This window comes from Pituophis catenifer, unplaced genomic scaffold, assembly GCF_029215685.1.
Source record: "Pituophis catenifer annectens isolate HBS135680 unplaced genomic scaffold, rPitCat1.0.hap2 SCAF_4, whole genome shotgun sequence".
Lineage (NCBI taxonomy): Eukaryota > Metazoa > Chordata > Lepidosauria > Squamata > Colubridae > Pituophis > Pituophis catenifer.
Genome location: NW_027256884.1, coordinates 87,439,088 through 87,453,509, shown reverse-complemented (window position 1 = coordinate 87,453,509; position 14,422 = coordinate 87,439,088). Strand labels below are relative to the sequence as shown.

Here is a 14,422-nt window from a genome sequence, read left to right as displayed (position 1 = left end):
TAAAATAAAATAAAATAAAATAAAATAAAATAAAATAATAAAATAAAATGTAGAGTAGCTAGGCATTATCCATACAACCAGGAGTCAGGCTGCATCACATAACCAAGACTCCAGCTTGGGCTTGATGCCATATTTTAAGGACTAATAGAAGATCAGTAAGGATCAGGTCAATCTAATCTTGAAGGATGAATAATTTTCCAAAGGGCAGGCCCTATAGCAGGAAGGGCTCTCTTTCTGGGCCCTGCCAGCTGATACTTCTTCAGCTTGATTTAGACTTGTCCGCAACTGCTTGTAAGTGTCAACACATACCCATGCTGTGAGGGTATTGATAGATAAGTATAGATTGCAGATGGTTGCAGATGGGTCAACGGGCACGCCTCCTAAATCTCAACTACGTGTTGTATGGATCACATCCTGCATGCTGATTGGTTAGTCTGATTTTCTGTTCTGTGCTTTGTTTGAGCGCCCTCTAATTAGAACATTACCATTTGCAGAAGTATAAATGCAATAGCTATGAAACCTGCAAATGACAGATACATATGTTATCTGACATGTGGTGACATAGAAGTCTAAATCAACTCTTAGCTGATGGCACCCTAAGCCTGCCCTTCCTGTCAGATCTGGTATGATGGGTATATGCAATTGGGAAGAGACAGTTCTGAAAGTAACTTGGTCCCAAGCACCTGTTCTGTTTCAGGTTTCAAACTCACATACGTAGAAAGTTGCTAAATGAAAATAGCAATTTTCTCAAGGTTAAGTGGATAAATGGCAGACAAGCAAAAAAATGTAAATCAAAACAGAATCTCTTAGAAAGAAAGCTTGCCTGGGTAATTTAACTTTCAACAAAAATGCAAAAGAGAAGTAAAAATCCAACCTGAAGTTCAGAGAATCAAGCCAAATTTGTCAACCAGTCTAAAGGTTAGAGTTTCAGAATTTTTACATGAGAAGAATAAATAGGAGCAACATGTCAGAACTTGAGTTCAGACTGTTTCCAAAAGAGAAACATGGATGAAGACTGCTGTAATTGGCTATCAAAATTAAGACAGTTACTACCTTGTTTGCAGTGGTGAAATCTAAAATTTGTTACTACCTGTTCTGTGGGCGTGGCTTGGTGGAGGGATGGTAATGTGACTGGGTGGGCTTGGCCAATTTTTTTTTTTTTTTACTTTTAAAACCATTTTTTCTACAACTTCTTCGGCAAAGAGGTTGTAAAAAAATGCTTTCAAAAGGCTCTGACGATCCAAGCTGAGTTGCCTGATCGGCAGAGGGTTTTTTAAAAACTCAGCTGGGATCATCAGAGGCATTTAAAAGAAAAAAAAAGCCTCTGATGATCATGCAGCTAAACTGGGCATGGGGGGGGGGCAGGAATTTTTGCTACCGGTTCTCTGAACCATCCGCCTCCATCGCTACTGGATCAGGTCCGAACTGAGAGCATTTCACCCCTGCTTGTTTGTCAAGAAGCTTTAGTATCTTTGCTTTGTTTCTGTTCTATTCAAGTCCAGGGCATATTACTTCATTATCCAATTGTTCCAGGTGTTCTGATGTTGCCTTTGTATAGTTAATCCCAGATGATTCCTGGCTTGGTATCATGTTTCCATGAAAATAAGACCCTGTCTTATATTTTTTTGAACCCCAAAATAAGCACTTGGCTTTATTTTCGGGGAGATCTTATTGTTTTGGCTGCATGGAGCAAGACGGTGGCTCCTCTTGCTGTCTTAAATGATTTCCAGCTCTGTCTCCCTAACACTAACCAGAGGAAATGGCGGGGACCGGCTGCACATGTGGCTAAATATTTTTGAGGAGGGCTTATTTTCAGGGGGGGCTTATTTTAGCACATGTGCTCAAAAACCTGATTGGGCTTATTATCCGGGGAGGTCTTATTTTTGGGGAAATACTCTATCTCCTAAGGCTGACACCCCACTGGTTCACTTGGAGTAGATTTCTGAGTTTTGAATCCTGGATCATGACAATATCTTACAATCATCCAGAAGCACACTGGAAGTCATTGCAGTTTGCAAAGCAGTGATATCACATGTGCTGAGCAACTGATGCCAGTAACTGTCCACGCAGCTGCATTCCACAACAGTTAAAGCTTCCTAATACTCTTCAAAGGCAGTTCCGTGTAAAACCCATGTAATAGTCCAGCTTCGAGGTCACAAGACATGTGTGAATATGAGCAGGGTTCCTTAGTCCAGGAATGGATGCAATTGTTAAACAAACTGAAGTGCAAAGGTTCTTCTAGCCACAATTGCCTTCTGCTCCCTGAATAGGAACTGTGAGCCTGGAAGAACCTTCAGATTGTGTACCAAGTCTGCCTGGAGCAGTGTCAACACTTTCAAAAATAAGGATTGAAGGCTACCAAATCAGGAGGTCAAAAACCCATAGGCACTTGGTTTTGCTTAGTTTTTCCTGGAACCTGTTACACTTAGCCCAACTTTGACACATTGAGACAGAACTTCTATAGCATCACTCAGACAGCCTGAATAGAGAGATGAAGCTAAGTATAATCAGTACACTGATACCTTACTCAAAATCAATGGATGACCTTACTCAGCAGCTTTATGTAGATATTAAACAGGAAGGGGAGAACACTGTGCTTTGCAGCACTCAACCAAGGAAGGATCACCAGCTGGATAGTGTAACATATCTCCACACACCCTGAGACTTCTCCCATTCATGGTCTTCGGTTAAGTACCCTCCCCTACCCCCACTGATATCCATACAGAGAATCCCTGACTTATCACTACAGTTGATCCTGAAATTTCAGTCATCACTTGTTAAGATAGCCTCCTACATGACTGCTTTACTCAACTACAATCTCAGCTCTCCATGTTGCTGCTGTTAAGTGGAGCATGGAAATGCCTCAGATTGGAGACCACCCTGGGAGATTCGGTGCAGGCCATACGCACGTTGGCTCAGTAGTGCTGTGTAGTGCAAAGCTGCAACCATCCTAGGCCAGTCCTGCTTATGCATGACATTAGAAACCTCTGGAACCACTGCACAAATGGGCTTCATTCTTTGGAAGCCCTGTGCAGTTTTAGAAGCCTTCAGAATCCCTGCATGGTTTCAGAAGCCTCTGGGATCCCTAGGCAAACAGGCTTTAAGAGGCTTCTGAAGAATGGAATCTACCATATTTTTTGCAGTATAAGATACTCCAAACTATAAGATGCACCTACATTTTTTGGGGAGGAAGACAAGAAAAAAAATCTGCCTCTGCCTCCCAGCAATTTACCTCCCTGCAGCAAACAGCAAACAGCCTGTTTCATTTTCATTTTCAGCACAGCCTAATTAGCACAAGAAAAAAAATCTGCCTCTGCCTCCCAGCAAACAGTGGAGGCCGAAAATGGGGCATGCGGAGGCGGCAATAGGTAATGACAATCCCTGCAGCCTGAAACAGCTGATGGTCGGGAGGCCAATCCAACTGACGATCAGCTGCTTGTGCTAATCAGGCTGTGCTGAAGCTGAAACTGAAACGGGTTGTTTGCTGTTTGCTGCAAGGAGGCAAATTGCTGGGAGGCAGAGGCTAAAGGGTGGGGGCCGGCGGGTAGGTGGGCCTACATTTGGTGTATAAGACTCACCCAAATTTTCACCCTCTTTTAGTGTGTCTTATACTCTGAAAAATATGGTATTTCCATAGGGTTTCTAAAGGTTTCCAAATTCCTAAATGAACAACCTGCAGAAAATAAGGCCTGGTGCAATGGGACCTGCCTCTAGTAGGCCACCTTGGCTTCTCAACAGAGAAAAATGGCATGCATTGATCCTTGAGAGTACTGGTTGTGGATCAATCACATAATTCTCCAAGGCTTATGCATATTGGAGAACATGGTGAAGTGAAATTTATATAATAAATATACAAAATAATGTTTCTACTTTTTCAACCAAGAGCTTGGTTTACTTCTACAGTAATAGCCAAATCCAGCCTAGTTTTCTTAATAGGCTAGGCATCTGTATATATAAATATTTTGATATCTCAGTTTGATTTATCGCATGAATTATAAGACAACTGATATGATATTATGATAGCATTTAGTTTGAATTTCTGTTTTAGGGTGTTATCCACTATGAAATCACATCTCTACACCAATAATTCTTGAAAAGCTTTTGTGTGTCAAGATAAGCCAATTTTCTATACTATACCTTCTCTTATGATCTTCATTTTCTTTCTCTATCTTGGTATAATACATACATAGCAGTGTTTGCATGAACCTTTTCAGGAAAATTATACTTGATATTGCTTGGAGCACTGTCTCTGACTAGGTAATCTAATATTTACAGTTTTTGCAAGAAAGCAATGCTGAGTTCACACAAATACATTTGTAGTTACATTTTCATTCAGATACAGATATGCATATGATGGAACCCATTCTCAAATTCATGAGGAAGTTGATTTCATTGCTATTAGTAATATTTTTATAGATTTTAGTTTTGTTTGGACAGTGGCTGCCTCACTTGGTGTCATGTGGGATAGTAGATTTTTCTTTCCTATTCATAACTAAATAGTATATTGGTTTTATTTATATGGCCAAAATTGACTCTGGGCAATTTAACAATTAACTGAAAATGTTAAAAAGTTAAGATAGAAAAAACAGAATAAGTCAATCATTTCATGTTCTATTCAAGATCTTTAATATCCTATGTGCCAATACCAAAAGCATTCAAATAATAGCAATAACAATAGCACTTAGACTTATATACCGCTTTACACTGCATTATAGCCCTCTCTAAGTGGTTTACAGAGTCAGCATATTGCTCCCAACAATTTGGGTCCTCATTTTACCCACCTCGGAAGGATGGAAGGTTGAGACAACCTTGAGCCTGGTGAGATTTGAACTGTCAAATTTCAGGAAGCCGGCAGTCAGCAGAAGTAGCCCGCAGTACTGCACTCTAACCACTGTGCCACCGTGGCTCATCCACTTTCTCCAGGGCCATTTGAGGCTGCCGCTTGATTAACTTCTCATCAACATTCCTTCAACAGTGGTGATAGGTCAGAAATCATTCAGAACCATTTGACACAGCAACGGTTTAAGGGGGAGAAGATGGACCACTACTTTTTAAATTCTGGTGGGGCCACCCCTACATTCAAAGATGAATTTATCCTTGTTTTGTCCGAATCATCCATTGATTCTGGGAGACTTTAGCCAACTTTAATACATTTATTTATGTTATTTTTATTTTATTTCAAATTTATATACCGCACCTTCTCCCGAGGGACTCAGGGCAGTGTACAGCCAGATAAAAACATACAATACAAACATTAAAAACAATTAAAAGGATATATATTAATTTGACCCCAATTTAAGATAACAAACCAATTAAAGGTGTTGGTTATCACCTTTAAAGCGCTCCATGGCATAGGGCCTAGCTATTTGCGAGACCGCCTGCTGCTACCGACGACCTCCCATCGACCTGTGCACTCCCACAGAGAGGGCCTCCTCAGGGTGCCATCAGCCAAACAATGTAGGCTGGTGACCCCCAGGGGGAGGGCCTTCTCTGTGGGGGCACCTACCCTCTGGAATCAGTTGCCCCCAGAGATAAGGAGAATCCATGACCTCAATGCCTTCCGTCATGCCCTTAAAACCCATTTTTTCCAGCAAGCTGGGCTGGCTTGAGAAGAAATTTTTTTAATTGTTTTAATCGGTTTGTGATTTCTTAACTTCTGGGCCAAATTTATATATATTTTTAACTTTTTTTTTTAATATTTGTATTTTATGTTCTTATTCTGGCTGTACACTGCCCTGAGTCCTCAGGGAGAAGGGCGGTATATAAATTGGAAATAAAATAAAAATAAAAAAAATATTTAAAAAATATGTTAAAAAATATGTTAAGCCAGCCCGGCTTGCTGAAAAAAGAAAGTTGTAAGGGCATGGCGGAAGGCACCGAGGTCTTGGATTCTCCTTATCTCTGGGAGCAACTGATTCCAGAGGGTAGGTGCCCCCACAGAGAAGGCTCTCCCCCTGGGGGTCACCAGCCTACATTGTTTGGCTGATGGCACCACTAGGAGGCCCTCTCTGTGGGAGCGCACAGGTCGGTGGGAGGTCATCGGTAGCAGCAAGCGGTCCCGAAGATAACTATGCCATGGAGCGCTTTAAACGTAGTAACCAACACCTTGAAGCGCACCCGGAAGACCACTGGGAGCCAGTGCAGCTCATGCAGGAGTGGTGTTATGTGGGAGCGCCAGGCGGCTCCCATGATTACCTGCGCGGCCGCATTCTGGACCAGTTGGAGCCTCCGGGTGCTCCTCAAGGGGAGCCCCATGTAGAGAGTGTTGCAGTAGTCCAGGCGCGAGGTAACGAGGGCGTGGGTGACTGTGCACAGGGAATCCCGATCAAGAAAGGGCCGCAACTGGCGAATCAGGCGAAACTGACAGAAGGTCCCCCTGGCTACAGCTGTCAGATGTTCCTCCAAGGACAGCTGCGTATCCAGGAGGACTCCCAGATTGCGTGCCCTCTCTGCGGGGGCCAAAGACTCGCCCCCGATATCAGTGATGGAGTCAGCTGACTGTATCGGGATGCCGGGAACCACAGCCACTCAGTCTTGGAAGGGTTGAGTTTGAGCCTGTTCCTCCCCATCCAGATCCGCACAGACTCCAGGCACTGGGACATCACTTCAAGGGCATCGTTGGGGTGGCCTGGGGTGGAGATGTACAGCTGGGTGTCATCAGCGTACTGATGTTACTTCACCCCAAAGCCACGGATGATCTCACCCAGCGGCTTCACATAAATGTTGAACAGAAGGGGCAAGAGGACTGACCCCTGAGGCACTCCACAAATGAGAGGCCTCGAGGTCGACCTCTGCCCCCCGCCAACATGAACTGCGACCCGTCTGAGAGAAAGGAGGAGAACCACTGTAACACGGTGCCCCCCTATCCCCAACTCTTCCAACCGGTGCAGCATGATACCATGGTCGATGGTATCAAAAGCCGCTGAGAGGTCTAACAGGGCCAGAACAGAGGAGCAACCCCTGTCCCGAGCCTTCCAGAGATCATCTACCAACGCGACCAATGCTGTTTCCGTGCTGTGCCCAGACCTCAAACCCGACTGGAACGGATCAAGATAAGATGTTTCCTCCAGGAATTGTGGAAACTGTCGCGCGACCACACTGTCAACAACCTTCGCCACAAATCGAAGGTTGGAGACAAGACGATAGTTGGTTAATACTGCTGGGTCCAGGGAAGGCTTCTTGGGGAGAGGCCTTACCACTGCCTCTTTCAAGGCAGCGGGGAAGTGACCCTCACTCAACGAAGCGTTGATAATTTCCTGGAGCCAGCCTCGTGTAACCTCCCGGGAAGCCAGTACTAACCAGGAGTGACACGGGTCCAGTAAACATGTGGCCGTACTAAGTCTCCCCAAAATCCTGTCCACAACATCAGGAGTGACAGAGTCAAACTCTTCCCAGATAACGTTCTCAAGATTATTCCTCATCACCCTGTCTGAATCTACCCAGTCAGAGTCCAAATCCCCCCGGATCTGAGCGATTTTGTCATACAGGTATTGTCCGAAATCCTCGGCCCTGCCTTCCAGGGGGTCCTCCCGCACTCCCGGATGTAGCAGGGAGCGGGTCAGCCTAAACAAGGCGGCCGGACGATTCTCTGATGACGCAATAAGAGTGGAAAAGTAGTTACACTTTGCCGCTTTTATCGCCACTAGGTAGGTCTTAATATGCAACCTTACCAGTGTTCGGTCAGATTCAGCGAGAGTGGCCCTCCAACCACTCTCCAGGCTTCTTTTCCGGCGCTTCATCTCCCTCAGTTCCTCGGTAAATCAAGGAGCCGCGAGGGATCGGCACCGGGTCAGAGGCTGCAAAGGCACAACTCAATCCAAGGCCCCACCAGCTTCCCGATCCCAGGCAGCCACCAGGTCCTCGGCCGAGTCATAGGAGACTACATTTACAGCATTCAGGATTTTGTCTACTTCTTCAATACTAACAGTTCAAACTTCCCCCAGGTAATAGGCCTAGGCACTGTGGATTTTTCTGGGAAAAAATGCAGCAGAACAGAATAATTAGAGTTTCTAATGATGAAGAATGATGGCAATGGTTGTCCTATACACATTTTTAAAAAGTTCTTTTATGAAAAAGATTAGATAGCTTCATAGTTAATTGACCAGTTTTGCTGTTGTGTTTTGACCTTTCTCCTCCCAAACATGTATAACTTGTCTTTTCCTGTCTTTTTGGTTTGACTTATATTTTATACATTCCAATTAAACCAAAAGAAACTTCAGAATTCTATCACCTGTCACATATTTGTTGACAAAGCAAATTTATATTTAGATCTCTTCTCTTGGGAGAGGAATGTGTTCTGCCTTGCATATTACAAAAAAACTGATGATGGAACTTAAAGAAATCCTTATACAGTTTTAATACTTAGTAGTAAAGTTCATATTTTTATATGCAAAGGACATTTGATAAGTAAATTTAGCAAGTCACCTGATCATACACTGCAATCCATATTACAGCTCATATGGGTATTTACTCCCTTCCCCCCCCTTTCCTCCCTTTCCTGAATTGAGAAGTTCCTCAGGCTAAGTATACAAAGGCTTCCTTAACACTCCTGGAGGTCTAACAGGTGGTGATCAGGGGTGGGTTCTACTTACCTTTACTACCGGTTCGCAATGGGGCCGTGCACACGCACATGCTCTTCTGCGCATGCGCAGAAGCATTTTGGTGACATTGGGGTCAGTGGGCAGGGCCTCCTGCCGGTTTTACTACCGATTCTATAGAACCGGTGCAAACCGGGGGCAACCCACCACTGGTGGTGACAGTATCTTTTCTTCCACATGTTGGCCTTTGGTCTCTAAGATCTAATTTTGAATGTAAATAAAAAAAGTCACCGTTTGACTCTTTTCTTCCTCTTCCTAGAAAAGGATCACGTTATGCCAGAAATTTACAAAAGAGGAATGAGGAAATGGCCATCTATACTTGTACTGGACTGTACTGAGAAATTTTGCATAACCACTGAGCACTCTGATGCTGACCACTCAGAGCACAGACTTTATTTGTTTCCACCTGGCTTCAATAATGGTTCAGTAAACTATTAAAATGAGAAGGACAGTGTGTTCAGTGTAACTACCAATTTGAGGCCATTGGAACTGGCATTTGGGGAGAAAGTTTATTTTTTGCATTTTAGTCATTACTGAGGTGCAATATAATACAAAATAATAATAATAATAATAATAATAATAATAATAATAATAATAATAATAATAATAATAATAATAATACAGACTAACTTACACAACTGAGCAACAAAGAAAACAAAAAATAGCAAATAAAGTCACATTTCACCCTATACCTGGAAATAGATTTAATGGAATGAAAGATTTCAAACTATATAGCTCCAATAGCTAGGTCTATCAGGGACAAAGTATGGCAGCTGTCCTGGGTCAAAACTCCAGAATTATTTTCAAATAGATTAGTGAGTTTTTTGGAAATTATTTGTGTCTTACTGCTGGGGAAACCAACACCATATCTCTTCGCTCTAAATATCATCAAAACTGTCAATTAGAATTAATATGTAGGAATAATTATGGCTCTGTCTCTAGGGAGCTTCCTTTCTGAAAAACAGATAGGGCTTTTTTTTTTTTTTTTTGGTAAAATGGCCAAAAGCACATAGCAAATACTAAAAATATAGCGGTAGCTGGAGTACAATTAATTTTTCTCCCTTTCTGCATGGAGCAGTGAATTTTTACCACAACAAGATAGTTTAGGAGCTGGAGTATTTACTGGCAATTTTTCCTTTCTTCTGTTTAGTATTATAGCACTGTTTGATTTGTGATATTGCTAACTTGTTCTGAGGTCAACTGCAATGACTACATGGCCAATTTCAAAACATTTTGCAGGGTTGGGAAGTGGAAATAGTTCTCTGTAAAATGTGCCTTATCATTTCTGGGAGTGAGACAGAATTAAATAAGCCATAAGCTTCATATGTAAAAATTGTTTACAAGTGATGAGATAAATATAAGTCTTTTAAACAAAACCATTGATAGGAGGTACTTCTTGTTAAATGTGATATATACATTCATAACATGCTCTGTCAACATTTCATGAGAATGTTGAACTATATTGAAAGGTTTAACCTTGCAAGTAAAATGTTAACGTAATCAGGTGGAATAGTCAGTAAGGAACTTCTTAAGAAGATGTCTAAACCTGTAGCATTGCTTTAAATAAGTCTAAATTGTTTCCTAGCGATGACATTTTCACCACAGTTGTAATATCTTAGTTGTCACTATGACAAATGTTTCTTTGAGCAAATGACCCTTTTAAGTGAGATAATGTGAACCATAGCATGGTTGCTCTGCTATAGGTTTTGTTTTCTGAAGAAAAACTTTCTTAAGAAAGCTTGGGATACTATTGTTTTCAGCAATTTCATTTTTTAATTTTTTTTTTAATAATTGGGCTTAGTAAGATACAATAGAATAGATGATTTAAACAATTGCTTCCATAGATTTAAATATGTTTAAATATTTAAAGCAGTTAACGAATGACTGTGATATGACAAAACATGAATTTAATTGAATATTGTGTGTGTGTGCGTGTGTGTGTGTAGCAACTACGTAAACCACATTCTTTTATTGAAGGTATGGTTTATTTCATCGCATATTAAAGAAGATTGAAGAAAACGAAGAAGGTCTCAACAAATTCACAAAGAGTTACCAAACATTTGGAATTAACAGATTCATAGATGGAGGATTATACTGTAAAGAATGGGCTCCTGGTGCAGAAGCAGTCTTTCTCACTGGTGATTTTAGTAAGTATTTTCTAGCGCATATGAGCTTCTTTTATTGCTATAGTGTCTCTAAAATCAGTCCTAATGTAATGGGTTTGCTTTCCATTTTGTTAATAAGTCTCAATAAAACTTTAACTTAAAAACCATGAAATGTACTGGTGCCCTTATGATAGTTACCATGTTACAGTCTGAGTGGGTAGTGTCAGGGACTGTATATGGTTGTGTGTAAAAGTTGCAGGCCCTTCTGAAAAAAACTGAATGTTTCAATGAATTCCAGAGTGATCAAAAGCTGACTCAGCCACTAAAAACCAAACAATAATATCTGTTTGCAGAATTGAATGCATAGATGTTATTTACAGATCGAGAAAGAAGAAAATAGTATGTCAGGTGGAAAAAATTAAACTCCTTTTCAGTTAATACTTTTAATATTCCCTTTGGGACAAATAACACTTTTCAAACATTTTCTGTAGCATTCATCTTTTTTTTCATGTAAGTACTTCATGGATGGCTTGGAATGGCCTTTTCAATTCCCTGACTTGAATCACTGAAAATCTGTGGGGATATCTCAAATATTCTGTGCATGTAAGGAAGCCAATGAATCTCTGAACTGAAAGAGTTTTGCAAGGAAGAACAGGAAAAAAATAGAAGTCAGAATATAAATACTCTCAACTGGGTTGTATTTCTATTTAATTCTGTTTCACTATAGAGGTTATGTCATCTGTTCATTAGGAATTCATTGAGACATACTGTTTGGCCAAGGTATCTAAACTTCTGTATGCAATTATATGTAATTATAAAAGTGCTTAAACTATGTATATACTAGCCATTTTTGCTTTTTTTAAAGAATCACATATATTTCACAGCATACAAACTATATGACTGGGAGTTTAAATTTGGAAAGTATGCAGCAATGGCAAAACTAATAGTATATATACAAAATACAGATTTAAATATATATAAGCAAGAATAGTTCTCATACATGCAATGTATCATACAGCATTGTAAATATAACCACAATATGGCTTCTAAGGAGACTTAAATGTCTACAATATGTACAATATGGAAAATTAGCAAATGTACCAAACATTTAGGGTCCCAATAGTTTTCCCCCTTTTTATTTATTGGTGGAGTTGCTAAATTGGTTTTTTCATATTGTTTTTCTTTTATTAACATTTATACATCATATAGACACAGCTACACACTCACAAGAAAAAGAGAGAGATTTCAGTACTAAATAACTAGCTAAAGATTGAAACCTTTTATTGTGCAACAAATAAATCAATGTAATCTGCTATAGTTTCTTTATTTTTAATGTTATACTTTATGCTGTGTGATATATGTGACATAAATCAGATGCTATATGTGGCAGAGTATGGAGAAATTAAAGCATAAAGTTACTTGGCTTTTTCATATTGTACCACATATAGCAGTGATGGCTAACCTTTTTGCTGTCGCATGCCAAAAGCGGGGGGAGTGGGGGGCGCGTACGCATGCCCACACTCATAATTCAATGCGCCCTGCCCCCCACGCATGCACGTGTGACCCCCTCCCCTGCTTCCCCTCCTTTTAGCATGTGATGGCACGGTGGGCCTGGTAGGCCCGTTTTTCGCCCTCCCCAGGCTCCAGAGGCTTTCTTGGAGCCTGGGGAGGGCGAAAATGGCCTCCCCCCCCGAGGCCCTCTGGAGGCAGGAAATGGCCCATTTTCTGACTTCCGGTGGGCTCAGAAGGCTGAAAAATTATCTGGCCAGTGCGGTGCATGCATGCTGGAGCTGAGCTAGGGCAATGCTTGCATGTCCACAGATATGTTTCTGTGTGCTACCTGTGGCACGCATGCCATAGGTTCGCCATCACGGACATATAGTATAGAAACATAGTTTAATATAGAGCTAGTTTGGTATAATGGTTAATGTTCTATTTGAAGAACTAGGCGTTGAGACAGAGGCTAGGCAACACAACTCTTTATTAAGGAAACAAAAACGGCACAACTGGTGCCTCAGAACAAGAACAAAAGATTTGACAGCTGCTTAAATAGCAAGCTGTCTAGAGAACAGCCAATCACGCAGCTCCGCTTTTCCCGCTTACTAGTCCAGCGCGTTTTAACCAATCACGGCAGGGCAGTAACAAGGCAGACTCTGCCTGCGTCGTAGCGGTAAGGACTTAACAGTTAAGGCATCAGGCCAGAAACTGGGAAACAGTTCTAGTCTCATATTAGGCACCTTGAACCAGTCAGTCTCTCTCAACCCTAGGAAACTGGCAGACCACTTCTGAAATTTTGCCAAGAAAGCTGCAGAGACTACAGTAGTGTAGGCAGTTGCCAGGAGTCTCATATGACTTGAAAGCATCAAAAGAACAACACACTGTAATTAATCTGATAATAATATTTCTTTCTCTTTCCTGTATTTCTAATATTTTAAGTTATCTAAACAATAGAACATTAATAATCTGAACTAATACTTGTACGATATGATTATATTGAAGCAATATAATGTATTTGGATTTCCAACAATACAAAAAAAAAGGATATAGATATATACAGACACATCCATTCATCTCATGATTTGATGAGATTATAGGCTTCTTAACCAAGAAATTGGGAAAGCATGCCAAAAAGGGCTCTAGCTTTTGAACTACAATGTGTTTTTTTTTTTTAATAGATCTAAAGGATCATTATTAAGACTGGCCAACAATTCTATAGACTGAATTCTGCCAGAACTCTCTTCATCTTTTCTCCTACTGTAACAGCCGTTTGCTTAACTTGCTGGAGAGATTGAAGGGATGAAGCAAGCCACGTGGTGCATCTGCCGAGTGGGAACTATTTATGTAGATTTTGGAATAACTTCATTTTCCAAAGTCCACATTCTTTGTTGCATCATAAAATCTACTTTATACCTTACACCAGTATTTGCTGAAAATTATGTTTGTTCTCATTTAACATAAAGAAAACATATTCAAACAAAAGTCCATGTATATTTATGCTCTCAATGCTTCTAACACTTTTTTTTTTTTGCTCTCCACCCCAGAAATACTCATAGCATTAAAAGACTCTTCACAGTATTGCAGCTGGACAATTACACTGTTAAAAGTTTAGTAAATCACGAATATGAGGCAATTAGTAATCTAAAGTTCTAATAAAGAGGTAGTATTGACATTATAGCTATTTGAAAAGCTATGGGTAAATTATTTTTACACAGATCCTTTCTTATTAACTAAATGAAGAATTTAGCATTCATCACTTTAATTTCTTGAAAATTATAGTGATTGTTGGAATAGTGGAATAACATGATATTCTTAAAATGTCATAGTTCCTGGAGTGGTTCCTATGATTCCTGGAGTCATAGGATTTAAACATAGGAACCTCCTTTTGACACTGATTAAGCTGTCTTTTGTCAAACAGCTAGAAGATTAATCAAACAACTTATTTTATTTATTTATGCATTTATATTTTTGACATACTAAAAGTGATTAAATCAGCTGAACTCTTTGTCGCAAATCAAAAGCTCTCTGAGTTGGGATAGCAATTGTAACTATTTTATGTAGACTCCTTGCATCTATTTTTTCTTCCCTAATGGCCAGGCTACATGATGGATGAATTACACATTCAGCAAAACTAGGGTCCAAAAGTTATCTAAAAACTGAAAGATTTTTAATTGAAGCACAAGGTCTTCAGAGAATCTCGAAGAGGCAGAATAGTGGAAAGGG

The 14,422-nt window shown here is 40.5% G+C and overlaps 1 protein-coding gene across 4 annotated transcripts in view; it reads left to right on the top strand.

Moving 5' to 3' along the window:
- Positions 1-14,422, top strand: part of GBE1 (1,4-alpha-glucan branching enzyme 1) — a 146,664-nt gene that overhangs the window by 44,526 nt on the left and 87,716 nt on the right. For all 4 annotated transcript variants that reach the window (XM_070942660.1, XM_070942664.1, XM_070942662.1 and 1 more), the window contains exon 2: positions 10,575-10,744. In XM_070942660.1, coding sequence (XP_070798761.1) covers positions 10,575-10,744 — 170 coding nt within the window. The remainder of the gene's footprint in view (positions 1-10,574; positions 10,745-14,422) is intronic.